The sequence below is a fragment of the Centroberyx gerrardi genome, chromosome 12 (genome assembly GCF_048128805.1).
Source record: "Centroberyx gerrardi isolate f3 chromosome 12, fCenGer3.hap1.cur.20231027, whole genome shotgun sequence".
Lineage (NCBI taxonomy): Eukaryota > Metazoa > Chordata > Actinopteri > Beryciformes > Berycidae > Centroberyx > Centroberyx gerrardi.
This window is the reverse complement of record NC_136008.1, coordinates 15,809,810-15,836,374: the sequence shown is the minus strand read 5'-3', so window position 1 is coordinate 15,836,374 and position 26,565 is coordinate 15,809,810. Positions and strand designations below refer to the sequence as shown.

The following is a 26,565-nucleotide window of genomic DNA, read 5'->3' as shown; positions in this document are numbered from 1 at the left end:
TATTATTGCACTAAGCAGATTTTAACAGTAAAATCACTGGTGGCGTTTGATTAAAAACCTCACTATAATCATTGTGCATTCCTATTACAACTAGGTTTAATATAAGTGCAAACATTATACAAGAGATGAGCTCTTTATCTTAAACATGATTCATTGATAGTGTGTTTATCAAACATTAAATTGGTGAAAATATAAAAAACAGAATTTCAGAGAATATACTTTTATATGTATTAGATTGTTTGCATATTGGTGGAAGCCCATTCAGCTATGGAAGTTGAAGTTGAAGTCTGTGGCCACTCGTGTTTGACTTCAACCTATTACCAAACAACTTAATGCCATTTTCTGCCATTTGCAGGAAAATAGAGACAACACAAATAAAGTTCCAGATGAGGGACTGGGTCAAAAATGCATGCTGATTGGTGTGAGTGGCAGCGGGGATCATGTATGGGTTCAGAAAATCATTGGGTTATACCAAATACCCTATGAATATTCTAAGACCTGAAGTTCATTTTGTACCTGAAGCTGCATGTTGGTCTGGGTGAGCTCCTCTGCTTTCTTCTCTAACGACATCACCCACACTTTCCTCTTCTGTCTGCATCTCGTCGCCGCCGCTCTGTTGCGCTCCAGAAACTTCCGCCGGCGTTCATCCGGATCCTCGTCGACTACCCGCCTGCGGCGCCCGCCGCTGGGGGGCGGAGACTGCAGAGTCTGTGTGGGCTGCATCTGCTGGGCTGCAGGTGACATCTGAAACACAGGGAGAGGACACCGGGGTCGTTCAGATCTCTGATAGGACGACGGCACAGAGCCTGAGAGTCCGACACCATCTACCAGACATGTAACCGTTCTGACGGGCCTGGACGGGAGCCAGCCACCTGTCTACTGTCACCGCTCCGCTGGCCTCCAAACAAGCACCTATACATTACCTCCTGCAGCTATGCCATGTCTGGCAACTTCCCTAAAAACAACATCTGGTCGTGCCACGTGCCCCGTTAGCTGGGCTGTGGGCGTCAGGAGTGACTGAGTGAGTGAGTGACTGGGCTGATTCACCGGCCTACCCACCTTGTTAAAGAGGTGTCAGGAGGGAGTTTTCCACCGCCCACTTCCACTCAGACTAACACCACCAGACAAAGTCAAAAGCCCCGTTTCTAAAACTGTACGCGCTCTGACAGATCTTGACATATACTTGGCAAGGTCAAGTGTTTTCAGCCTTCAGATCATTACCATTTTTATGAGAACCATGGAAAATACAAGCCGCTTTAATGGCTGCTGTGCATACAGTGAGTGTTGTTTTAATGCCTTAATGGTACATTTGGAACATGAATTGCGTTTCTTGATGTCGAATGGTCCTGCATCTAATAGGTACGGCATTGCAGAGGACGTTAGACAATGCAAGGACAAAGTTTCTCACGTCGTGATGTCTTTAACGTTGTGAGCAATAGTTTTATACTTTCAATCCAAAGTAAAGTTAAAAACAAAATCTGAGTATTTTCGCAGCTAATATGTTCCAAGGCTATTAAGCCAAGGCTGTCTGTTCTTCAGCAGGACCAGCACTTATAAACCTCCTCCTGTCTGAGACACCTGGAGCATGTTGTGGCCACATAATGGCAGCTTGGCAGTGTAGAAGGGCGTGGGGCATAGTTTCCAAAAGACGGTCCTGAGAATCTCTTATATTGGACAGTTTACGGCCTCTTCGTGACCCCTTCCCTCCACAGCAGGCCTCTGACACTGACCTGTAGCTGACCAACCTCAAAGGAAAAAATGACCTTTGAGATGGTTGCCAGGAAACTACTTGGCAGTGAGGCTGCAGCGAGGGAAATATGTGTCTGACCAGTGCCTTACAGTGAATTTGAAGCATCATTTCAGCCTACTTCTACACTACACCACTAATAGCTGACTTGAAAACTGTTTGTTCAAAGGGCCACTAAACTGCTGCCTTGTTTTAGTCATGGCACATATAACTTATGGCCATACAAGTGGTTTTGATGCAGTTTATGTGTTATTGAACTTGTGGCTTCGGTGTGAGACTGTATTAAAACTGCTGCTCTCCTGCGAATGTCCATTGCTTACCTGTGAACCAGAGTGCAGTGGAGGGTGCGGCGAGGTCTGATGCGGGTGACCGGGGTGCAGGTGGGGATTGTGGGAGTTGTGATGGGGGTTGTGTGCCTGGGGGTGGTGGTGTCCACTCTGGCCGTGGCCCTGGCTGTGGTGGTGATGGCCATGGTGCTGGTAAGCATGCGGAGGGGCCTGCAGGTGCTGGTGCGGGTGTGAGTGCATGTGATGGTGGGCCGCTTGCTCCTGCCGCGATGACATCATCTCCATCATGTGACCCATGGAGTTCATGTTGCCGTTGGCGATGGCACCCGGGTGGTGTGAAAGTGCAGCCTTCAGCCTCTGTGTAGACAAATGGGTCGACACGGGTTTAACATCATTTACTGTGAATGGGAAAAAAAGTTTGCACATTTTCTCATCTATCAGTGTGCTGATTATCAGCCGTTACAGTAAGGGTAGATGTGTTGACTTTGAGATGATGAATGGCTCCATAAATCTATATGTCAGGGGAACAGATCAAAGCCACTTAGGCTGTCCTCTGTCTCTCCTTCACTCCTGTCATTCTCTTTCTTTACCTTCTTTCATTGCCCCCCCCCCACCCCCCCACCCCCCCTCAGCCCATCCTCTTCATATCCCTAATAGCCTCTCCCTCTCCTGAGCACATGTGAAAGTGTGTGTCTCTCCAGCAGCCCTGCCTGGATGTCTGCCCAAGAGATGAGCCCGCTGGCAAGGTGTGAGCCTCAGACTGCTCCCTCACTGTTGACCCAGCAGGAGGTTTGTTGCTTTAACCGTGTGGTCTACTTAGGACTGACTGAGCCGGTGTCTCCGAGCGGCCGGGGAGGGAGACCAGAGAGAGGCTCTCTCAAGGTGCGCTTGTGTTCCTCGTGTTTACCAGATCCACCTCTCCTCAAGAGTCTGTTTTTCTGGGCATCACTTAAAAACAACCCCAAGACCAGAAAAAATCATAATCCAAACATACAAGTGCCAAAATATGTCTTCAGGCTACATCTGTTGAAAACAGACCTAGACATAATAAAAAAAAGCCATGTCTGCACCCTTTCATGTGATCACTCCGTTTTCATTTTAACAACCTTAAGGAATAACAGGTTGAGAGAGTGTTGAGTCTATAGGGGCAGCTTTGATTAATGCACAGCTTGGTTAGTAAAAGGTGCGCTGTTGTATGTGAATAAATACTTAAACAAAATACTTTAAGTCCAATCTCAATGTCCAATATGTAATTCTTCAGGTTTTATGCTAGTAGTCACTGAGTAAACACGTTGGCAACCAAACTGAAAACATGAAGGCATTCATTTCAAGGCTACTGTTGTGAATTCCTCAAAGTTTTCTATTCTCTTTCCCAGTGATCACTTGTGCTCTCCTCTCTGAGCTCCCCTCCCCCCTTCTCCCAGCTGCTGTCAGTAAGTCCAGGCTGTGTCCAGGGCTCCATATCTTTTAACAACCTTCACATTCATGATTCCCATAGGGAATGGCAGCCAGCTGGCCTGGATCACAATGCTAGGCCACGATCAGAGCACAACATCAGCCTTCCTCTCCTCTCTCACACCCTCCTCAAGTGGAAATTTTTCTACCAAGAGGGACGAGGCACGCTCCACTGAATCATTAAAGAAGTGGGACAATCAAAGAAACAACATACTCTGACAAATATTTAAAAATATATCTCGATTCAATAGCCCGGTTGTCTTCACTACGCTTTCCATTTATAGCGCGTATGATACAGAGAGCCGCACAGAAACCAGTGCAGTGAAACCATCAGCCTGCCAAGCCTGTTTTGACTGAGTGGAGTTTCTGCCTCTCATACCAAGGGATGCCTGACATAGTGACACAGCAACACACTTCAGGCGTTATATAACGTCATTTTTCTTGTGTCTTTAATTAAGAATGCTAAAGAACATCATTCTAATTCTGCTATGATACTCTTAAACTCTGCCTGATCACACTCTGGCACCCTGTAACCGTCCCTACCACAGCCTCTGCAGCTCATCTCTCAGGAGCCACGGCCCTTCCTCTCTGTGACCACTGAGACAGGGGTTAAAATACCACAGAGCCTAGACTAACACACAGCGGGCTGCCTCAGGCCTGCAGCTGTCCACAGCATCACAGTCATACCAAGACATGCTGAGGGCACCAGGCAGATCTGAGACTTACTGTAAGGCTGCTGTTACTATCTGTCTAGCTCTCTTTATATGCACTGAATGTTTGTACTGCATATCTATGTATCTGCATATCTGGACATGACATTAAAAAAAAAACAATGCATATGTTGAAAAAACTACATCATTTTCATTCCTGTAATAAACATCACATAGTTAGTTGGCCCGCACCCAAAGCAGAAAATGGACTTATGAGAGCTTAGAGATATTAATCAAATAGTCACCAGTGTTGACAAGGACATCTTCCATGTGTCTGAGGATGAAATCTGAGGCTGACAGCCCACACAAACACCTTCCCTTCAGCCTTCAGCTTGTCAGTCAGCACCAGGCTGTGAGGCCCTCCCCCTTGTGATAGAGAAAACCAATCAGGGTTTGACTATCTCCTGCCACTCAATCATAGCAGGCAATCACCTGAAAACAGAGCAGAGGCCACAGGAATCTGCTGCCTGCCTATCTACCGCTGCCTTCTGTACTCTGGTTTTGCAGCCCTACTAATGTTGTCTGTGTGTGAGTAAGATGCTGGGGCTGGAGCTGCCTGACTCCCTGCCAACCAGGCGTCAGGGGAGTAGGACAGGGAGGGTAAAGGGAGGTGAAGGGGGGGCGGTGAGGGAGGGAGGGAGAGACGGGGGGGTTAGATGGCTTCTAGTGTCTCCTCCCCACACACCATCAGCCCGGGACGGCAAGTGCTCATTTATCAGTGTCTCTGAGAGGCATCCAGCTGGCAGAGCAGTGCTATCTGTTTATTAATTGAATTAGCCTGCATCAGAGGAGGCCCAGGAGTGTCAGAGTACAGAGGCAGGTCAAAGAGCCTGGGGCTGCTCTACCAGAGTAAAGAAAAATACAAAGACCATGCATGATGAGAAGACCATCATTCAAGTCAAGTTTATTTATATAGCCCTTCATCACAAGCATGTCTCAGAGGACTTACCTAGATCTAACAAATCAACAATCAATCACAAAACAAAATGATACAACACAAAATGATGCAATACAAACAAAGCACAGGACACAAAATAGCATGTTGGAAAGACATAACTGGCCTACGTAACCTACCTAGCCTAGCCAAGCCTAAGCGGCTGCACAAACCTTAGACCCTTAGACCCTTATAAGGAAAGAAATAGAAGAAACCTTGGGCGGGCCAATTCAAAGAAGGATCCCCCACCAGTACGGCTGAGCGCGCAATAGATACAAGGAAAAAACAGTACAAAGGGCAAAAACATGGACAATGACAATGAGCTGTGAAAGCAAATAAGACAAAGTCCATAACGACTTCAACCAGCTCCCCAAACACCTAAGATCATGCCGATTTCACCAAACAAAATTTAATGCAACACAGGTTAAAGTTAACATTGTTGAACCGTACTGATGAAGTGATAGATATGAGAGCATATCTGGAACAAAAACCATCCCACATGACACATGAACATCAATGAAGGAGAGCAAGAGAGGACAGAGGAGTCCTTAAATAAATGCCAGGTATTATTATATCAATTATTATTATATCAACACGTACAACATCAAGTAGTATAGTTAGAGAATGAGGTACACATCTAAAGACAGGGTGTGAACGGGGCAGTGGAAGAGAAAGAAAACCCTTACCGTGATATGAGCTTATTCCTGAGACTGTTGCTGAACAAGTGCCTGCTACAATTCCATCTGGGGTTGTAACACAGCTCAGATCAACCCAGCTCGGCCAAAACTTAAGTCGGCGTATCCAGAACCACAGTGACGCAACTAAGGGACGTTAGCAGGGCGATGATGAGCGGGCTGTGATTCCCAAACACCTTCATCAGGATCTCTAATGCCTCTTTAACACATGGTTGTATTTCCCCAGACTGTGCAAAGCATGAGGATTTAACCACCACATGCATTAGCCTCTAATAACACACACACACATACGTTTCTCCGGCGGCAACATGGATGCCACAGAAAACAGTCATTAAGTCAGTGCAGGTGTTTGCCTGCGGTGGCACAGGGGGATGGCACAGAGTCTGGCCTACCCCTGTCTGTGCTGCACGGTTATTCGCTCTGAGACTGGAACAACATACACTACCAGTCAAAAGTTTGGACACACAAATTTATCTTTATTTTTTTTTACTATTTTTCACATTTTAGAATAATAGTTAAGACATCAAAACTATGAAATAACACAAATGGGCTTATCCAGTGACCAAAAAAGTGTTACATTTTAGATTCTTTAAAGTAGCCGCCCTTTGTCTTGATGGAAAGACAAAAACTTTGGAAAGAAATTCATACATAGGCATCAACTTCACTATTTATATTTGTCTAAAAAACTAATTTCAAGCATTTAAGTAAGCCTTTAGAATAAAATGGCTTTAAGGTAATGAAAACCACAGTACATTCAATCAGGTGTGTCCAAATGTTTGATTGGTAGTGTAGTAAAGCAGCAGAAAAGATGAATAGTCCATGCTAGCAACATGAAGACATGGACAGCTTCTGCCAGGATAAATCTATAAACTACCAGCCTCGATATCTGTCAACACATGCATTTCACACTACATTTCATGCATTCTGTCAGTGTACTGAAACTACCGAACAAGCCTATTGATTTTCCATTGTTAAAAAACCCCTGATCCAGCCTTCTTTCGCCCAGAGGGCAGCTATCTCCTCCCAGACCTTTGCCCCCTGACCTCTCCACTCCCTCTCCTTTTTTTTTTTTTTTTAGGTCTCTCTCATTTATGTGGTTTCAGGGCTACCAGGTGATCACCCATTAATGATATTTATTAATGGCGACTTCCTTTCTGACACGGGGGCCTTTGAGTGATGTTCCTGTGAGTGCTCTGGGCACATCCTGAAAACACACTCAGGTTTCTGCTCGCCAGATGACTTCATATCTATTAACCCTGGGAGGAGAAAGAGAGAGCACGGAGCAGGTACAAAGGGAAGAGACCACGCCCGCCTGAGGATGGGTAAATCAAACCTAGCGAGGTCAGGGTGAGCACTTTTATTCCCCTTAAAAGTGGAGCAGTGGGCTATCAGGGGACCTGTGGCCCTCTGGCGCCTTACTGCAGTTTAGGAAGATTTAACCAGTCTGTGGAGTCATTGCCTAAGAGCAAAAAGATCACAGTTTCTAATGGAGAAGCATCTCTTCCTCCTCACATTAAAGAGTCCATGGAGCAACATTAAAGCTTCCGTCTGTTTCAGCCTTTTGCTAACACTGAGCTAGCACAGCATGTTCAGTGATCATGTATAGTACCGTATGCACACAGTATTTCTAATTGCATAATAAATCAAAGCTGTAACTTTCCTGGCAATATTTTTTGTGGGCCTAGGCCCCCTAACTCTCACTCTAAACCCGGCATGGGTTCACCATCTGCAGTTGAAAGCAGGAGTTTGGCTCTGCTGCTTTGCCAAACACTCAGTGGATCTAATTCCATCCTCCTCATCTCCACCACCACTACCCACCAGTGCCTGCCTGCAAAACCCACTCTCTGTCCCCTAAAACTCCACACCCCCATTAGTCCAATTTTATTAGATTTCCCTCTTGCCCAGAGAGGCAGTAACATCCCCCTCTCTCACACACACCTCTTCCCTATTCCTCCACCCCCTCTCCCTCTGCTCGCCAAGAGCTGGGGACTGTTAAACTGATTTCCTCAGGGAGCAGCGAGGCAGACAGTCTGATGGGAGCGCTTGGCTGTAATGTCGCCCCCTCTCTCCTCTCTCGGGTTCGGGGGCCGAGCCGATCAGAGCCGGGCCGAACAGAGCCTCCCTGTGGTTCCAGACACAGACGGAGAGACGGACACAGACGGGCTGTTCTGCCAGGGCCAGACGCCCCGGTGGTGCTCGGAGGAGCCGCGGCGGTGTGGGCGCAGCGAGACACACGCCCATCGAGGAGCACGCTCCAAGGCATGCGCTCATACTCTTGGCAGCTTCTCCACCCTGTCAAGTTAATGGATGGGCCTCTGACTCCAGTCTGTATATCCCCACTGTTCCCTCTCTTGTAAAGCCCTGCTCTAGTGCAGCCTACATGGTTATCACTACACCCACCGCCACAATCTTGAATACAGAGGAGGCCTGAGAGTGAGAGAGAGACACAGAGAAAGAGGGAGAGAGAGAGAGAGAGATAGAGAGAGATAAAGAGAGAGTAAAAAAACTACAGTGCCTGTGACTTTACCTACTGGCAAACTAAACCATCACCATATGACTAAAAGAGAAGTAATGTGATGATGATTTCAATCAAACATAATTCTAAAGACGCTTAAAATAACAGACCTCTAATACCTGTGTATTTTGGAATGGCTGAAACAGGCCTCTCACTGCCCAGCCTCTCAATGTTTATTTATGTAAATTGTAACCAGTATGCTTATGATAACAAAAGCCCCTATATTTGTTCGGCCTCTGTAATTGTCTATTAATTGTGTTTTCATTGAGAATTTGTCCTGTCACACGTGCCCACCTATCATGTATCAAAATCAAAATTCAACATTTGGATTAACCTCACACATTGTTAGAAAAGAGCAGCTGACAGCCACAGGTATGAGATTCCTCTTGTGCTCCAACTTGTCAAAAAGAGTGAGAAGCAGTACATCTCCTTCCAAAAGTCTGTTTAAATGAGCGATTATAGTGCTTTGGAGAAAAAGGAGGGGTCTAGAAAACAGAAGTGGGTCTAGCATGTTAGTATTAATTGGTTTGGGAGATGTTGTAGTGAGTGTCACACATTACATTTATATTAGTCCTCCACCAAAGAAGGTGAAATATCAAATACAATCTATCAAATGGAGTATCTCTGACCCAACAGACTTGATTCGATCACTCTTCCAATGTTTGAGTGGTTAATGTGGAGTCCAGCGAGTGTCTCGGTCACCACCCGGGCTCCAGGGGGGCTCATGGTGGCTGGACTGTCCAGTCTGGCCCATGGTGGTGCTAGGGGGCTGGTTTACCCAAGCCTGGCCCTGCTGGAGCCCCGTCCCATTCACAGGCCCTGAACCGTGACCAAATGGCCTTCACATACACCTCCCATCCGCACAGCTAAAATAACACGCAGTTATCCATAGACAAACAGATGCGACACTGCGCCACGACTGCCACCCTAGTCCACCCCATCACCCCACCCCACACACAGTCAGACAGACACACAAACACACACAGACATAAGAATACACACACACACAGCCACATAATTACACAAACATACATACACATACAGACAGTCCTCCCAAGAACCCCCTCTATATCATCTTTCCTATGTGAACTTCAAATGTAGATTGTAAAAGTTGTTTCACCACATTTCAAAATGCAGAATGTATAGCACTCTATCAGCATAGCTTCTATCTAATACCTCCATTTCAACTAAGCAATAAGGGAGGAGTCACTCATTGATTGTTGACATGTGAAATTGAGCTTCAGCTACAGTGTAGCAGTGCGTTTTGGCTTCTTATTCAGATGAAAATGCCCTGGTAAAAGGTGGGGACAAGCCAGCTTTGATACTGTTTGAGATGTGCTGTAGTTTGTGTAGAAGCACATGTCTCCGGATCTGACAGAGCCAAACTCTTTGGCATTGGCAACACACTGGAGGGAGCAAGAGAGGGGCCCCTCTCTCTGGTCTGGGTCCAACACTGATAAACTGGCAGACACACACCGATACCGCAGCTCCTCAGCCCTGCACTCCACTCTACTGAAACCACTCACTTCCATGGCAATAGAGAGAAACATCATATGTTTATCATCAAAAAAACTTTCTTCGCATCCAAGACACTGACGCTCCTCCTCTCTTTGTAACACCGTATCTCAGCATTTCTCAGCTTGTATCTCATGTGTCCCATGCGTCCCAGTTTGACCGCTGTTTATAACACATACACATTCACATGTTTACTTCATCAACACACATACATGCCAGACTTGTATCAAAGAGTATTTTCAAACACTCTTTTCATGGTTAGTCGCCAAATGTGTGGGGTTTGGCTCAAAGGACAATACAATGAGCAGCAGAAAGAGCGCCAATATAATGACAGACAGAAACACTAAGAGTTATTTGTACACACAATTAAGAGCACGCACACATTCACAAATGCACGTGCACACGAGCGCACACACGCACACATACATGCGCGTGCGCACACACACACACGTACAAACACACAAATGCACAAATGCAAGCACACACAAAGACATACACTCATACATTCTTTAACCCTATACTCCAGAGCTCAGTGAAGCACAGTTACAGCCTGCAGATTCAGCTGTGCTCTTAGCTCACCGTCCCTCTCCAATGACATCATCCCTTGACAATGCCACCATTCATACAGATGTTGCTTACAAAACCTGGAGCTAGACTCCTATTGTATGCTGCTCCTCCTCACAACGAGAGATTTAGCCAGAGGTGCTCCTCTACTACAGGGGAAGAGAATGAATGGAACACGTAATAGGGTTACCATTTACTCTAATGGTTTAACTACTTACAAATGACTTCATACTGAGCTAATCGCTCAATCAATCACTGCACAGTGGAGATGAAAACTGGCACCGCTATGGTTGCTTCACAAGTTTTCTTTTGCTTGGCATTTCTGGCCAGAATGTGTATGTAACTTTCTCATTTTTAACTTGTTCACCGCTTTGGGTAAAACTTGATCTTTGGTGATCTGCAAACCTATTAACTCTTATACCTGTACAATTCTGTAACTATACTGTAACATTAAAACAGTAAGGATTGTATAGATGAAATGTAAAAAAGCTATATTATTGCTCTAGGAACACTTTGATTATTGGTCCTCTTGTGTATTATGAAATGTTTCTTTAAGAGACGCTCTGTTTTTTTCCCTCCTCAAGTAAAAAGGAGTACATTTAGAGCATGCCAAGAATTATGTCATCCGCCCATCCAGTGCCAGCTCCACAGCCAAAAGAGCTGCAGTGTAGGAACATATAGTATTGTTTACCTCATAAAAAACTCAGCACCTAGCCTGACGCTTAGTGACAAATTTATTGTCCTTAGTAACAATGTAAACAATAGATAATTGGGGAGATAATAAATAACACATTTTCATACACCAGCACCAAACCAGACCTCTTTAAATCCTTTAAAATTAGCAGGCAAACGGGATGTGGAAAGCATGAACCTCGTATAAAAGGGATTCCAAACAATGCCAAAGCGCACCACTTTGAAATGGGACCCACTCACATGAGCTGACTCATGTCCCATAGTTGGCACCCGTAGCCGTTATTTAGAACCAACTTGATAAGGGCTTGTTTGGGCTTCCCCTCTCCCAGAAACGGATAGTGAATGTCTTTCATCATCCAAACAAAGATATCAAACCATCGGAGCAAAAAGGTTTTTGGAGTAGAATACAGTGCTGTGTGCATATGTGTGTATGTGTGTACAGCATGTGTGTGTGTGTGTGTGTGCATCTCTACATGTGGTTGTGTTTGTGCGTGTATCGGTGTTATTTATCACTTGTGTCTATATGTTTCTATGTATGTGAGTGTTTGTGTGTGTGTGTGTGTGTGTGTGTGTTTTTGCATGTGGCTGTATAACTATGTGACACCATGCTAGGAGGATGACGCAGAGCTGTAGCAGGCGGTGTATGTGGAGAGCTGGCTCTGAGCAGTGATGTAATGCTCTGGCCTGCGTGCTGTGGAACTTGGCCTCCTCTCCGCGGCGTTTCCTCCACGCTGCGAGGGTCAACTATCCCGCCATCTCCAACACACAACACACACCGCTCTATTCCCCAGACACAACAGAGCGCAACCACACCCGGCACCATGAGCACCCAGTCCTTCACGAATAAAACCACTTGAACCAAAACTGCTAAAACACTCCGAGACTACGAACCAAAAGCAAAAGAGGAAAAACATACAAGTCGGTTCTTACACCACCGCGAGGCTTTGCTGCACCACTTCCACGATGGCACTTAAAGGAGAAAAATGGGAGATAGGAGAAAACAAAGATGGGCAGTGATGCAGAGATACAGTCCTTGGCCCAGAGAGCACAAACACAGAGCTTAGAGCGAGATATGAGTCCCCAAGGGGCCACAGCAGCCCTTCAGCTCATTAACTATTTACACCAGAGACAGGCCTCCCTGCTGCTCTGGCCCACCACAAAATCAATTAGCCTTCATTAGCCCAGGCTCTGGGCCCGCAGCACGCTCTCTCTGGCAGGGGAGGGTTAACCCAGCTGCAGTGGCCTCCAGTTACCACAAAACACACACACACAATCACAAGTGCACACAAACACACACATGCATGTACATATGCAGTGTCACACATTCACGCACAAGAAACTAGGCCCTTTTATGTCAAGCACACACAATTCTTCCAACTTCTCCCTCTCATTCAATTCTTAGTATCTCATCACATCAATACCCTTCTCTCGCCTTTCTTCTCCCCCTCACTCTGCCTGTCTATCTGTTTCCTTCATGTCTATCAAAGTCCCACTCAATCCCCTTGTCCGCTCTCACAATGTAAACGTTGAGGAGAAGAGTGCGTCCAGGTCCGTGCCTCGGGGGTGTGGGGTTACAGTGCGGAGATTTCCCATTGGCGGAAAGTCAACATGGTTGGGGTAATGCGATTAGAGCCGGATTGAGTACGTCGCAGGGGACACATGGGCCTGATCACGGCCCAGTTATCCGATAGCGAGGCCGTATTTATCGACCGGGCCCGGGCGCGGATATTACAGACATTAGAGACCCCGTCCATGCTTATGAAAACCACGGTGGAGATCGCACCCTGATAACACAATTAGTCTCTCACTTTCTGTCCACAATCATGAAATTCCATCAGTGCATTCAGACATCAGGGAGCAGAATCTCAATTGATCCCCATTTGGTTGCTGTGCATCGTGTTCGATTGGTCAACTAACCAGAAAGTTGCAGGGCAGTGGGGCCTTCAGCCATTTAGCGACTGCATATGTTTATGGGAGGCCTAACAGAGCATTTACAATTCAATTACACAGATAGGAGAGAAAAAAGAGTAAGATGTGTCTGGATGACAGCCAGAGGGGAGATAAGCCTAATACACTAATATTGTGTTACCCCAGCGTGTTACCATAGGAACAGTTGAAGAGATTCAAAAGACTACAAAGACGATCAATCTTGAGAGAGCAGGAGGAAGAGGGAGAATTAAGTGCCCTGGGAATGCTCCCGCTCTCTTCTATCAGAGCAATAACTCTTCCAATGACCTCTGCTACCTCTTCCCTCTCTGCAAGATCTCTCTCTCTCTCCAGCAAACTGCTATCAGCAAACCGTTCCAAACACAAAGAACAGCCAGTGCTTTTTATTATGATTTGTCATTTTTTGATATCCAAGTCATGACACTTGTTCTGATTTCTGTGTAGCCATCTTGATTTTCAGTTATTTTCTATTACTGATTTTAAAAACAAATACAGAGGTTTACTGACGGTGATGCTGCTACAGTATTAATCACTTGATATTGCCTGGAGTGTAACTGTATATCCACTTGCCATTAGCCAGAAGTACACTGCTAGTCAGTGGCATTAGTGTTACAGGCAGTATGTACCACTATGCAAAGTTGCACTGTGTGAAAGGTCTCCTCCTATTCAGCTTTTTCCTTCTTTCAGTCATCCTCTATCCCCCTCTAACTCTCAAAACCCTGTCTCCTTTCTGTCTCTCTGCTCTCCCAGCCCTGTCTCATTCCCACTGCTCTAACTGCCTGCTTTGTGAAGGATGAGGTCATTTGATTTTTTCCCTGCTGTGTTAAACTAGTGCTAACAAGTTGCAGGACCTACAGAACATGTTCTGTACATTAAGATATACATCAGGCAGTCGGTGGGCAGCCCAGCCACAACCACATAAAGGGCCCTTTATTCCAGCCAGAGTCTCCAGCACTGCACTGGCAGGTTCAGACATAGCTTTGATTACACACCAAATGATGAAATCCACACAGACCTAAGAGCACAGCTTTGCTGGCACAGCCCAGTGGAAAAGAGAGTTGCAACACATTGAGCATGTGTGTGTGTGTGTGTGCGTGTGTGTGAATGTGTGTGTGTATTTATGTGTACACATGCGTATACTCACCAGTTTGGCCTCTGAGTGCATGGAGGGAACGTGAGTGGAAGAGCAGGAGCTGCTGTGGGCGGGGCCTTGCATACCCATCATACTGGAGCCCATGGACATCTGTCTCTCCATCTGAAAACCACAACAACATAGGCTGCGTGGATACAACAGTCATACCCACAAGTATAGACATACTACGCATACAACACAAATCGATAAATACTGTATATATATCTGTACTGAATGGTCATTATCTATGCAATTTATGGTCATTTGCTCATCTAGAGGGGGAATCACAGCTGCCCGCACAAACAAAAGCAGCTTGTTATTTTTGAAGTGTTTAAAGTGTCAGACCCATCCTCCTGCACAAGAGGCTGTGAGCGATGAGATGAGAGAGCATGAGAGCCTGATTTCACACGACAGGCTGCCCTGTGCACAGCTCCGTGTGATGACAACTGGAGCTGACCCAAAACAGGAAGCCAGCACTGAGGGACTTAACACAGGAAGCCAGTGCAACCGGGTTGTGTGTGTCTGATAATAGTGCAGCGAGTGTCAGTCAGGCTAATGCATCAAAACCTGGCCTCATTGGTGTGGGATGTGTTAACAAGGTGGACGAGATGTGAGTAGGTGTGAGTTAAGTGTGTGAGTGCGTTAGGGTCTATCTTCATTTGTATGCGGTTAGCCCCCTTGTTCCTGAGCGACCCTGGTCAGGGTGGCCATGTGTCACAGGATCCACAGCAAAGACCTGAATGTGAGGAAATCAGCTGGGTAAGCTGACAGGGGTGAAAGGTCACGTGTGCGAGTGGTGTTGAGCAGAGCAGTATAGAAGAGAGAACTTGTGATTTTGTGTGTGAGAGGTGGTGGTGGTGTGGCCTCCAAGCTGCTGAACTCTGGGCCCCCAGTGTTGTGGTCTCCAAGGGGAACAGCCCCCCGCCCCCCCACCGCACAGCCTGACCCCCGCTAGGCCCCCCCCCGTCCACAGAGACCCAGGCCTAGAACCTGACACACAGCCTTAATTGCACTAAGTGTGTTTTGTGTAAAAATATCACCCAAACCTGCACCCCTTTCCTGAACCGTCAATCTTCCCCAAAATCGCTTAGCTCTTAATTTAATAAACATGGGGAGGTTTTTTTTTCCATACCATAAACACGGGCTGTCTTGTGTTACAATGAGAACATATGTTGTATCATTAGAATCCTGATACGGGGAGCTTTCTCAGGGTTGTTATCATTCCCTGCTTCCCACTATGGCTCCTCTAAATCTTTTTGGCTTAATTACAATAAAGTGTATATTCTAGACTCGGAGGTAGAATCCTACACTTCTACAAGAGTTGGCTATCTCGAGAAAGCGGTGATAAATCATTTAAATCGTGGTAGTATGTGGTAGAACAGCAAATCATTGTGGTTTATGTGCAATAGCAAGTGTGAATGTCCATCGGTTGGTATGTCGTCACATATGTTTGAGAGTGCGAGTGTGTGAGTTTTCCTCTGCGCCCGTGAGTGAATGTACTCTGTGCTCCTTTGTGTACTCACGGGCATCAGCACAGCGGAGGAGCCGGGCATGGTCGGGTCTGGCAGGGTTCCAGGCATGGAGGCTGGCAGTGGCTGTCGCTGTCTGTTCCGTAGGTGCAGTAGTGAGGACAGAGAGCCAGGGACAGGCCTGAAGACACACACACACACACACACACACACACACACACGGAACTTTAAGATCGCCTTCTCCTCTACGACACTACACTACATATTTCTATATCTTCTAGAGCATAATCTTTGTTTTCACATATAATAACATCAACAACAACAAAACTACTCCTAGTATTACTAATAATAATAAATAAATAATAATAATAAAAACTTTATTTATATAACACCTACTTAAAACTGAGTTTACAAAGTGCATTAACAGTCAAATAAAAACATATATAATACTCATGAAATAACTTAAATTACATAACATCAAGAAGACAGCACAAGGCGATTATAGAATATACAAAAGATAACAGTATAGGGTAAAAGCAATACAGTACTGCAAATAATAGGTTACCAGACATATACATATCACATAATGATAATGTCTTCAAAAATAAGTTTTAAAAAGTTTGTATTGATTCTGCTAGCCAAAGCTCCTCACGCAGGTTATTCCAAAGCCTAGTGGTCCTGGGTGCTAAAGTCACCATTAGACTTAAGCCTAGACATTGAGACGGCCAGAAGGGCCTACCTGGGGGTCTGAGGCTGCACACTGGCTGATAGGAGGTTAAAAGGTCAGAGATATATCTTGGCACCAATTCTAATGTGCTTTAAAAGTGAACAGTAAAATCTTAAAATCAATCCTAAACCTAACAGATAACCAGTGAAGTGATGTCAGAATTGGATTGATTTTGTTGTCTAAGTACCAGTTAATTAAAATCCTAGCTGCAGCATTGCACAAGCTGGAGATGGAAAAGAGACTTTTGTTTGATGCCAGAATAAAGAGAGTTATAATGGTGTAAACATGAGTTGATAAAAGCATAAATGACTTTCTGCACATTACTCAAATTCAGTTTTGGAAGTTGTTCTCAACTGAATGAAGTTAAGACTGCACCACTCTCTTTATCAATAATTAAGTCAGCATAAAAAATTACACTCAAATATCTGGTGGCTGGCTTCACACTGGCTGACAGAGTGCCTAGTTGGGAAGGAAACAAAACTTTGATTTGTTTTTATTTAGCTGTTGAAAATTTTGCAACAACCAGCACTTTACATCACTGAGGCATTCCTTCAGAGCGGCTAGGCCAATCAACTCACTGGGTTTCAGAGGTAGATACTATATATACGTATATCCTCTGTGTAGCAATGGAAGGAAATATTGTCTTTATGGATGGCTTAGTAAGAGTATGTAAATGGAGAACAGGATGGGGCCTAAAATTGAAGCTTGAGGAGAAGAAGAAGAAGAAGAAGAAGAGTTTCCAGTTGTGATGAGAAAGTCCTGTGTGAGAGGTACGAGCGAGATTTGTTCTTGTTGCCAACCCAGAATTTAACTTCAATTAAAATCGCATAGCCTACAGTGTCAAAGGCTGCACTAAGATCTAAAATGATTCAAATCGAACTTTCACCCGAGTCTGCTGCTAATCGGTTATTGGTTACTTTAATGAGGGCAGGCCCTGTACTATACATTGCCTGATGGGGAAACCTGAATTGCTCAAAAATGTTGTTTTGATCCAAAAACAGCTATTAGTTGGCTTGAAACAACTTCCTCTAAAACATCAGATAAAAACAGAAGCTTGAAGACAGGCCTGGAGTTGCTGGGAATTAAGGGATCTAGACTCAATTTTTCAGGGAGCGGTTGAATTACTGTATGTGTAAAAACAGACGGGAAAGTACAGTTGCCAGAGAGCTATTGATAATTAATAAAATACGAGGACCAACTGTGTTAAGGACCTCTTTCAGGAGTTTTGTAGGAACAACAAGGGGACTTTTCCCCTCCTTGTTGGTGAACTTCATACAAGTTTCAGTTTCTGGTAGTGATGACAGCATGTTCAAAACTACAGGAATTTCCCTATTAACATATAAGTCCAGGTTCAGAGGAGTTGAAGCCTTATGTGCTCAGACCTTTTAGTAAAAAATGGTCTTCACAAACTCTTCCCAAATCTCTGTTGTGGTTTCAGTACCATGACTGGGGGAGGGGCCGATGACAGAGTCTATTTCACTGAAAAGAAGCCTTGGACTATGGCAACTCTTCGATATGAGATCACTAAAGAAAGCCTGGCATCTTTAGTAATTCCACATATTTATCAATTCCAAATTTGTACAATTTCAGAGCACAGGCTATCCTCACCTCTCTTCTCTTTTAGTCTGTCCTTGTTTGTGCTGCAACAAAGTAAGGATGAAAAACAGTGGATGGTTATGCATCCAATCTGCAGAGTTGAAAGTTGAGGAATCTTGGGAGTTGTTGGATGCACTTTAAACAAGTCTAGCTCATGTAGTACAATGGATGAATGATGATGATGATGATGAATGAATATTTTTTTGTCATAACAGCCACATGATATGTTCATGATGAGAATCGCATTTAGAATTTGCTACAGTGGTGGAAGCCCCGTTGGGGAAATCTCCCTCAGTAACCACTAAAGCGTGTGCGGACCAACGGGCCTATCCACACTCACGGCCACATCAATAAATCACATGTACAGATGAGGCCCAGGCTATGCTTAAACTATTGACAGCAGTCCTGTCTCAGTCACTGGCTCAGGGCTGCAGCCATCTAAACACCCAGACCGCTCCATCTGCACGGGGTGACATCATTTATACAACTGCCACCAAATCCCTTCTTGCAAGAGCACCGATTCCCAGCTGCATGGTCCTGCTACACCCACATGCCTACAGTAACTATCCAGTCCCTACAGTCTAAACAACACCAACATTCACTATATGATTCTCCAATAATCAGTATCATCAATGCTGTTACTCACCAGTCACTAAAGGTCCATTTCCATTTACCAACATTCACCAATTAGTGCCAACCAGAAGCATTTGGGATAGCCATGTTAAATGGGTTAATGCAATCACTGACCACATCATAGCTGGGATTACCGTAATAGCGAGTGGTGAGGGAGTGACGGCCAGGTGGGGGTGTAACAGACCAAGCGGTCCCCCACCTGAATAAATACCTGTATTTTCCCAGACCTAAATATGTGCATTTACGCTCCAGACATTTAGATTGCTGCGCACACAGGCGAGCACACAGGACCATTACCATCCTGACTATGTGTCATTTCTGTCTAACATTCCAATTTATCACAATCACACTCATTCAGCAGCACATGTGACATCTGAGCAACACTGCGAATGCAAACATTTCCACATGGGAAAAGCCATGAAAGTACAATGAGGTATGCAGTGTAGCTGCACACTACATCAGCAACGTTCTCTCTGAATTCATATTCTGCCAATATTCAGGGGGATGAAATAACCATCATGAGGCAGTGGCAGTCAACATGTCGGGGAATAAGACTCCTGCCATAAGGCCGCTGGTTTAAATCCATGGAATGGCTGAGGAAATCTGGGCTGGGGATGTAAATAAAAAACACTGTCATCTTCTCTCAGGAATAACAGTTAAGGTGCTCATGAGCAAGGCACTTAACTCCCAGCTGCCCAAGTGGAGTTGCTCAGTAGCCAACTGTACTGGCTAACTAAGTGTAACTATGTGAGTGTGAAGCAATGTGTTGCAGAAACGTGTGTATGAACCTTGCCTGGACAATAAAAATAACTCACAAAACTCAACAACGAGTTTGACAGATAAATTGGTTGCTCTCAACGTGTTGCTGCTCTCTTTAGGAAAGTGAAATACGCCTGTAGCCTGATGACAAAAAAACTGTGGACAAAGATGAAAATCTGTGTTTTTCCTGTGTGCCTGTCCTTATTCAAGATGATACAACATGATGCACTAACACAGTGCCACTTTCAGCAGTCAATAACCTGGCAGAGGTCAGTGTTTTTTTTAACAGCCAGGGAACAGGAGAGACAGGTCATTGGTTGTGGCAGCTCAGGCTCTGGCTTTCCAGAGAAGAAAGGCTTCTTTGAAGCCCTTGCAGGTTCCACTGCACTGCCCGTCTGTTAGCGCTGCTCACCTGCAGCAGGGCAGCAGGCAGAACACTGTGCCTGTCACCACCACACACACCAAAACACAACCTGCATGCCCAGTGGGAGAAAAAAAACCCATCTACATCTAACTGACAGCACTTCTCCTGGAGTTAAACTCTAGCCTTGTGCTGACTGCGCTGATAAATGAGGACATTTAATATTGAATGCAGGCAAGAAGCTGCTATCACAGTAAGTGTGACTGGCATAGTAGCATAGTGTTTCAGTTAATGTATCAGATGCCAGGTAAAGAGATTTTTGAAATTTATCATATGCATGTGGCCACTTTCCTTTAGAAGACACCACTCTCTTATTGATTTGTATATGATAAATATTTCATTAATGTTGTCTGTGCATTACACGAGCAACATAATTTATGCTTCTGACATACATGACACGATGTAAAAGAATGCACCATTTCTGCTTTAGCTTGTGATGCAGGATTTATAATTTCCATATAATTCACAGAAGCATTCGATTGGATTTCTCACAAAACCTTTCCACATGGGTCGCTCCTGTTTAGTTCTCTTCTGCTAGTTTGTGTTTGTGTCTGTTTGCCTCTGTATACATTATGCACCAGACTGTAAACTGGATTAGTGGATTCATGTCCAGAGTGTTTGTACATGTGTGTGTGAATAACTGCGCATGTGTGTGCCAGTGTATGTATGTTCATGAATTTGTGTGTGAATGAGCGAACACGTGCGTGTGTGTGTGTGTGTGTGTGTATGTGTGTGTGTGTGTGTGTGTGTGTGTGTGTGAATAATGACAGGCTGTGGCTCCACTGAGGGGATTGATAATAGCCTGGGCTGTGGGCCCCGGGGGAGAGCAGGTAGACACTCTGCAGTCCTGACCCTGCACTCTCACATTACTGAGTGCCTCGCTCTCAGCCCAGCTCCCCCTCCAATCCCCCCGATCTGCCCCCCTCCACCCCCCCACCCCCACTCCACCATGACATCACTGCAAGCCCTTCTCTCCTCCCAGTCTCCCTCTCTTGCTTTTTATCTCTTGTTCCATAGTCTATTTCTCCAAAGTTCTCCCCCTTCACAACCACCAAAGTTTTTTTTTTTCTTGGTGTAGAATTGACAACCAGTCATTGTACTGTTAATCCTTTATAACTCTCTTTTGGACCCCTCAGGGTGCCCACACCCCAACTCAAGCCCCTCTGGACTTACTTGCTCTAAGCTACAAATCCTGTAGTCTGCACACACACACACTAAGCTTTACTGTCCCAATCCCCACAGTCCCAACTCCAACTCAAGTACTGGGGACTTGAACACAAGGGGCTTGGCTGCCATCCAATAGAGAGAGTGAGAGGAGAGAGAGAGAGGGGGGGGGGAGAGAGAGAGAGAGAGAGAGAGAGAGAGAGAGAGAGAGAGAGAGAGAGAGAGAGTGCAGTCAGTCCACTGACTCATATCCTTCCCTTCTGACTCTGCTCCAGCAATGATGTAATGCTCTTGGCTTTTCGCCCTCCCCCCACCCTCTGCCTGCCTACCCCCAGATTTCGTCCCTCCCTCCTCTCCTCCTCTCTCTTTTCCCTCTCTTTCCCTCCTTCACTCGTCCAACATCGCTGCACTCACTCCTCGCTGGGTGAAGTCACTGCTAGCTCTGGGTAGACACAGCAGCTAAAAACTTTCGAATGTAACCAAAACAGCCCAGGGCCAAGTTCCAGACGCTCGGGAGACGGTGGTGCAGTCGCCATGGGAACGGAGGTAAACAGAGGGAGAAACAAGGGCCTCAAACAGCTTGCAGCTGCCTGGCTCTCTGAGTAAACACTACACAGGACCTGCCCCTGATTTACTGCCTTTAATCACTGGTGGGAGGAGAGTGCCATGGGGTTTGGACTGAGGAAATAATACGAATCTGATCAAATAAATCAGCCCTAATGGGTTACGACACAGGCTGACTTTTATTAGCGGGGTAGAGGAGGGATGGATGCTGGGAGGGTGCTACACTGTGAGAGATGGTGGGATGGATCTGGGATGGGGTGTCCTCACATCAGGGAGTCTACACATGACTTAAACCATGCCAAATCACAGTTAAGGAATGGTGGGGAACGTTTCACTCTGTTGAAACTCATCAACAGAGTGTCTATAGCGGTATTCATTCCCTTTCAGCAAATTATAAAATAATCATATTGGTTTGATTGTTTAACCAGAGATGTCATTGGTTAAGGAGAGTGGAGTTGGATTATCTCTCACGTTCAACAAAACTAGAGTACATTCCTTTCAGCAGTGGATCAGAAAAGTTCATCAGCAACAACTAACTGTGTCATCTTATTACAAGCTGGCATCTGTCAACAGCGCCTGACTGGTGTTGTAACATTTGGCATACTGTGCCCGTTTCACTTTCAGTGATACTTTGCTCCTTCTCCCGTTACTTATTACACGACCCGCTCGTCATCTTGTATAACCTGTCTATTTTTTAACTTCTCTGTTCTGAATTCCATTTTTGTCCCTCTCGTCCTTAACCCACTTCTAGATAACTTCTCTTCCTCTCATCCAGCCACCTGATTCCTCTCTTCCACCATCGGTCTCACCCAGGTCCTCCTCTCTCTCTCTCTCTCTCTCTCTCTGTCTCTCTCTCTTTCATCCTGTCTTCATCTTAACTTTCCTTCCTTGGTCTCCATACACAGACCCAGTTTTTCCCACACCTTTATCCTCCTGATCCCATTCATTCACTCTTCCATCCAAACATGATCTCTCTTTTCCTTTCCTTGTCCAGACCTCTCTCTTATCCTCTCCTCCACCCTCCCGGTCTCCGTATTCCTCTCCACCATCCTCGTCTGAGACCCTCTCCTCCTCCTCTGTCCACATCTGATCCCTCTCTTTCTCTCCTCCACCCTCCTGATCCTTCATTTCCTCTCCTCCATCTACCTCCAATCCCCCCTCTTCCTCTCCTCCGTCCACCCCTGATCCCCTTCTTCCTCTCCTCCATCCACCTCTGATCCCCCCCTCTTCCACACTTCCCTGTCCTATGATCCCTGCGCTCCCCGGAGCTGTGAGGCATGTCCCTGTGTGTGTGAGTTGCTTGTGCAGGAGCCTGCATGTGTGGTGGCCCCGGGGCAGGGATGACACAGACCCGCTGGAATGAGAGGGAACAGAGTCTGGGCGTTCCTCTACAAACGCACTATTAAACCCACTGCAGTACACAATGAGCTCATCTTAATTCAGGTCAGATGTACATCCTGCATTCTCTCTCTCTCTCTTTCTCTTTCTCTCTCGCTCTTTCCGTTTTTTTGTAATTCATCACATATACCTTTGTTTTTCTCTTCCGTTCTCTGTACCTGCCTACTACTCTATCTGGATTGGTTACCCCCCCAGTTTACACACACACACGGTTCAAAGACCATTGCTCATTAGCCAGTGGGCGAGGGCATTGTCAAGCAGGAGCAGGAGGGCACCCCAGGCATTTTTGCGGCCGTCCAGGGCCCCTGCACTCAGGACGGACCTCCCTCCTTATCACCCATTCTCTAAATCCAATCTAATCATAAACAATAATAAAGGAAGTTTAGTTTAAATTGTGAGGATCATGAGGTCAGAGCTTGCCCATGGAAACATGAAAAGCACATAACTCTCGCCAGTGCAATGACTTCTCTGTTCTGACACTGGCACAATAGCAGTGGAAATACAACAGACACAGTCATTTCATATATCATGTCTGTGTGTGGAAAAAAGTGTTATGCAATTTGTGAAAATGTGGAATCTGGAATCAAAATCATCAGTGGATGGTAGTGCAATTTGTGGAAATGGTTGTCAGTAGGTGTCTAATACATATAACCAGCTGGTAGAACTTGATCATGTCAGAATCAAGATATATTTGACAGATTGTTCACAGAAGAAACTGTGTTATTTTTTTCTCAGGATATTCACATTTGCTTTAAGCTTTTGAGAAAGAAAACACTCTTTGGTACAAACCCAGCTGCGTGTTTTGGAATCATATCTGGTGAGGGACCATGGTGCGCTGTGATGATGATGATTTATTTTTTGTTAAGCAACAGGACATCTAATTGGGCTTTGTCAAACTCTTTGAGAGACAAATCTAAGTAATAGTTTTACTGGTTTACAGCTAAAAAAAATTCTCAGCACCGAGGCAGGTGAGAAACTGCGGTATCCCACACAAAATCTTCAGCATATCACCAACATATTGTGGAGAAACACATGGAGACCAAAGCAGCTCTGTCACTTGACACTCAGGCCATGTATGATACTGTGTGGTTTAGAGAGCATGAAGCCCAAGTTCTATTTCTGCTTACTTCCCTTATACAAGCCAAGACAAGGACCACAAGAGGCTGATGGCTCTGAGAGGTGTGAAAAATATTGTGCATTTTAAGCAGCAAGGAAACAAAAGCACCAATTGACTTCCTTCAGAGCATAACACTTAATGTTGCAGGCAGCATGCCATATGAAGCACTCGGACCTCAAGGCTTATTTAAGTTCAGAGACAAAAATCCTTCATCTAGAAATATTAAAGAAATATGCTAATGTTGTGTATAAGATTCTAGGCATACAAATTAAAAATGAGTACAGTGGACCACTGAAGTAAGAGAAACACAAATTGTTTATTTCAGCTTTGCACAAGATTGAAAGCTATTGGTGTCAATGGATTTGTATTTTGAAGTGAGTCTAATTCTAGGAAATATCGAAGAAGGTTGTCTCTGTTAGGCGATGAGAAAGCAAAAATGACTAAAGATGGAATCTCAGGTTCAAAGGTCAGGTTCAAATGATCTGACTCTCAACTCAAACCAGAGATTACCTTTATACTAGTGTGCTGCAATCCTCAAAATTCCTAGGAAATTCACATTTGAGTTTATCATTCAAACTATTCAAGAGAAAGTTGAAGTGTCCTCATACAATAAAAGCACCTGTTCCTAAGGTGATTAAGTCTACACAGCCAAAACTGAGAAAAATATTTAAATGCTGCATCAACAGACATTGATGACTGGGTCTTCTATTACATCTGTACTGTAATCAGACTTCACGTAACCCAGTTGCCTTCAGGTTGGTTGTGCTTTGTAATGGAAATGATTGGATTGAATTCCTCTACTCAACCAGAATAGAAGAATGTCATTTTCAGTGCCTTTGTGCCCCCACCCACCTACCCCACCTACCCCCACATCTCCTCTTACGAGTCAAAAGGTTGAGGTCTCTACGAAATGTTGTATCTCACATGGTTGACTAGCTACGTCCAACACATTTAACTCTGACATAACTCAGGACCAGATGTTTATAATTCTAAAGCAGAGAGCATTCAAATCTGTTGGACGCCGCTTCCCTTTGTATGATAATGATAGCCGTGACATTAAGATCTGCTGGCTGTTTCTTATGCCTAGTTTTAACACTGGTTTGTGTCAGTGTTGCTCCCCAAAGGCCTTGTTTAGGGACTCTGTCAGAGCAGAGAGAGAGAGAGAGAGGTCCTCAGGTTTCACAGCTGCAGGCCCAGCTCAACCCTAAAGTAAATGGACTTCAGGAAAGCCAATCCTAATTGATTCCAAGCCTCAAAGCTCTTTAGTAAACATTGTGGAGCAATGAAAATGACTTGTTATCCTAATTCATTGGATGCTCCACGCTGCGCGTTCAGCAGGGCCGAGAACCGAGAAAACAGATGGAACCTAGATTAAACTGATTTTGCCTGGTGATTTCTCTTCACTCAGCGAGATCTTTGCTCCACAGAGCTCCACAAAGTGTGTCAAGTTAAAAAGCTTTATAAGTCTGCAACAATCACATACCCAAACCTGTCCATTCTTGCTATGGATAACTGTCTCTGAATTGTCTCTCAAGTTACTGCAGTTAAAACTATGCATAAACATGCGCACAATAAAGGAATTTCCCACTGTGGGTTAAAGGAACAACTTCTACTACGGCACGATTGGCTTTTCTTCAGACATGGCAAATCAAACCATATTACATCAATTACACTTGAGGTGGCTTAACAGGACAACAAAGACTTATCACAGGCATAGGGAACCACTCATCTGACCTCCAGTAGGCTGACTAGCTCTTTATCAACCTGGGCAGAGCACAGCTAGCTTGTGAAGTGTCCGGCCTGTTGTGTGAGTAGGAAGTTCCTGTGGAGAGACCCTGTGCACAGAGCCTTCAGCTGCCCTAATGGCTTCCTGTGGAACCACTGTTTCTCAGTAAAGGGGTTTCCTCAACCCAGTTTCCCACTGATGTGAACATTTCCAGATCAGTTGTCTGTCGTGTGAATCTACTCATCCAGACGGGCCTTCCTATTCATGTGATAAGCTTCCATCGTCGTTGTAAACAACTGACTCCTGTACAGTTTGGGCAACCCCCTCTCTGCACTTCTCTTGGTCTTACAGCCAGCAGGTAATTCTGTGGAATACAATGTCTGTCTCTCCCTCTTGTCATAGATCTGAGTAATCCTGGCTTTGTCCCTTCATTTTCAGGATTTATGATCATATATATGCAACTGTAGGTCTGATAGTGCACTGACTAGTGCAGACAGCCTCAAGTACTGCTTCAAATAACGTGCAACAGAAAACTGTCGCTGGTGCTTATAAGCCAGTCTGTGGCTGGAAACCACGACCACGTGCCATACCACCTCTGATTATCACAAAATATTTTTTACTGTGTGCAAGCATTAAAACCACCAGTCTCTCAGCAAGTCAGTGAAGGATCTGTGACTGTAAAGGACTATGAAGAGGGTGAAGTGGGGAGTCTGTGCTTCGGCAAAGTGAGGAGTTTTTAATGACAGGTAAACTCAGGTGAAGCAGGCCCGGCAAAGTCTCTGTTACTGGCAGTGATT

General features: G+C 45.2%; 1 protein-coding gene across 2 annotated transcripts in view; it reads right to left on the bottom strand.

Moving 5' to 3' along the window:
* Window positions 1-26,565, bottom strand: part of creb5b (cAMP responsive element binding protein 5b) — a 33,199-nt gene that overhangs the window by 1,432 nt on the left and 5,202 nt on the right. For both annotated transcript variants that reach the window (XM_071900474.1, XM_071900473.1), the window contains exons 5-8: window positions 15,718-15,844; window positions 14,207-14,317; window positions 2,068-2,391; window positions 517-744 (exon numbers count right to left, since the gene is read on the bottom strand). In XM_071900474.1, the coding sequence (XP_071756575.1) occupies window positions 517-744; window positions 2,068-2,391; window positions 14,207-14,317; window positions 15,718-15,844 (790 nt within the window). The remainder of the gene's footprint in view (window positions 1-516; window positions 745-2,067; window positions 2,392-14,206; window positions 14,318-15,717; window positions 15,845-26,565) is intronic.